Raw genomic sequence first — 2,500 nt, forward strand, 5'->3', positions numbered from 1 at the left:
TGCCAATCTATCACCAGAACCATAAAAGCACTCTTAAAAACGCGAGTATCTTTATGTGGAGCCTTTGGAAAGCAGTGAATGGTGAGAGAGCAAAGCGTTTCTGAATGTGTGTGTACCGCAGCAATCCCGACGTGTGAAAAGCGACCAGAACAACAATAAAGGAGAGTTGTTATCCTCACAGGTGTTACCAAAGCTACTGTTCCTTAGAGACCGAGACACAAAAGACCGGAGAAATTTGTAAGTCTCGGAGGAAGAAAAAAAAGGATAATTTTGTGTAAGATCCAATTTTTTTTTTTTTTTTTTTTTACTTCAAATTCTGTTCCACTTCCTCGTGTGTGTGTGTGTGTGTGTGTGTGTGTGTGTGTGTGTGTGTGTGTGTGTGTGTGTAGCCTCAGTGACCTGTACACGTATAGAGATATTCGTGTGTGTGTGTGTGTGTGTGTGTGTGTGTGTGTGTGTGTGTGTGTGTGTAAAGACAGGCACTGGGTTTGTTACAAGAGAGACCAAAATATAAAAGGGACAGAAAAATCTCAGTGATACTTGATTCGTAAAGGACAAACTTTTCAGACGAGATTGAAACGGATGACTGAATTAAGATAGAAAGATAAGAAAGAAAGAAAGAAAGAAAGAAAGAAAGAAAGAGAGAGAGAGAGAGAGAGAAAGTCGGTAAGTCAGTAAGGAGGAGTGTGAGAACAAAGAGAAAGAGATATTATACGTTTTTCTTGACGCGAGAAAAGAGAGAAATAAAAAGAGAAGGAAAAGTGAAAAAAAATACGAAGGTTGTAATATTTCTCCTTTTTTTTCTTCACGGTCCAGAATAAGTGAAAGGAGAGGAACAAATAACTTCCTTCCCAAGATTGAGATAAAAGTGATGCATAGCCCCAGGCATTCCACATCTGCTTAACGCCGAGGAAAAGAAAAGAAAAATTGAAAAGAAAAGGAAAAGGAAAACTGAAGAAAGGGGCAGTAAACATTTCCTTCACTCAAAAAACGGAAAAGAAATAGAAAGAAAAAACAGTCAGAGTGAAAAAAAAAGAGTAAAAGAAAGCAACGCTGGAAAGACACAAGGAAAAGTAGGAAAATATGAGAAACTAATAAAACAAAGAAAAAAGAAAAAGCTTAGGAAAAGAACAAATATACTTCTTTCACGCAAAACATACAAACAAATCAAGAAAAAAAAACAATCAAACTAGAAAAAGAAAATAAACTAAATAAAGAACAGGAAGAGACTTTGAGCCTTTCACCCTCTCACCCCACACTCTTCACCCTTCACCCTAGGCAGGCAGGCAAGGCAAGTTATCTCTTCCGCTGCCCGTACAAGCCCCTCTCCGCCCTCGCCCCGCCCAGCAGACCATGACGCCCCTGCAGCAGGCCACGATGCAGGCCACTCTGGTGCTGCTGCCACTCTTGTTATGCCTCACAGCTGCACAGACGCCGCCAGAGGGTAAGTGTCACTGTTCTGTTCTTTGTTCTTTAAGTGTGTGAGTGTGTGAGGGGGACGCTGTGTGTGTGTGTGTGTGTGTGTGTGTGTGTGTGTGTGTGTGTGTGTGTGTGTGTGTGTGTAACAGAGGTACAGCATTCCAAGTGAGCCTTCCTTGTAAGACTAGGTTTGTAAGTGTAGTCTTCAAGTAAGTATTAATAAGGTTTTTCACTTCTGTATGTCTCGTATTTCAATGTTTCGTGACAGCGTGACTGTGTAAATGCGTGGCTGTACATTTTCGACCGTCACGTGAACCCAGATAAGAGTAACTAACACCCACGTACGACTCATGCACACCTAAGTACGACCTTGTAAAGTGTGTAAGTGTGTGTAAAAGTGAAGGTAAACCGTGTCTTTACAAATATGACTTCGAAATGTACTTAACTGTTTCACTGATGTTGATTATTTTCATTGATATTGAGAGCAGCGTAAAAATATGACTTGTTTGGACACAGGAAAAGAAACAATGATAGACTAAAACGACGATAAACATTTCAAAAAGCATAAAAAAAAATAAATAAATGATGAGAGATTGATGAAAAAGGAACAGACAGACAAAGAGAAATGAAAATGGATAAAGGGAGAAATGGGAGAACAGAGAGAGAGAGAGAGAGAGAGAGAGAGAGAGAGAGAGAGAGAGAGAGAGAGAGAGAGAGAGAGAGAGAGAGAGAGAGAGAGTAAAAATGTGACTTGTTTGGACACAGAAAAAGAAACAATGATAGAGTATTTTTCACTTAACACAATCGTTTTAGAGACTGTTAGTACAAAAATGCCTAAAAGAAAGTGGAAGGTGATTACATGGGTACAATACAATGGGAAACTTGATACTTTTTTTTTTTTCCAATTCTATAACTATTTCAAGGACTGTAGTATAGAATGAAGTGTCTAAAAAACTTGAAGGCAATTATAAGAAAAGAAAAAATAAATAAATAAATAAAACGTCTTGCATTCAAATTGATAAGTGGCTCTGTAGTATAAAAAGTAAGTCCATTTTTTTTTAAGTACGACTGTGTTCACTTA

The 2,500-nt window shown here is 38.5% G+C and overlaps 1 protein-coding gene and 1 long non-coding RNA gene across 2 annotated transcripts in view; one reads left to right on the forward strand and one right to left on the reverse strand.

Moving 5' to 3' along the window:
* Nucleotides 1-2,500, reverse strand: part of LOC123500008 — a 125,093-nt gene that overhangs the window by 121,233 nt on the left and 1,360 nt on the right. The window lies entirely within an intron of this gene.
* The window catches only part of LOC123500007 (zwei Ig domain protein zig-8-like), a 101,114-nt gene continuing 99,725 nt past the window's right edge, over nt 1,112-2,500 (forward strand). Inside the window, exon 1 of the mRNA XM_045248602.1 lies at nt 1,112-1,444. Within this exon, the coding sequence (XP_045104537.1) occupies nt 1,354-1,444 (91 nt within the window). The 5' untranslated portion in view covers nt 1,112-1,353. The remainder of the gene's footprint in view (nt 1,445-2,500) is intronic.

The sequence above is a fragment of the Portunus trituberculatus genome, chromosome 50 (genome assembly GCF_017591435.1).
Source record: "Portunus trituberculatus isolate SZX2019 chromosome 50, ASM1759143v1, whole genome shotgun sequence".
NCBI lineage: Eukaryota > Metazoa > Arthropoda > Malacostraca > Decapoda > Portunidae > Portunus > Portunus trituberculatus.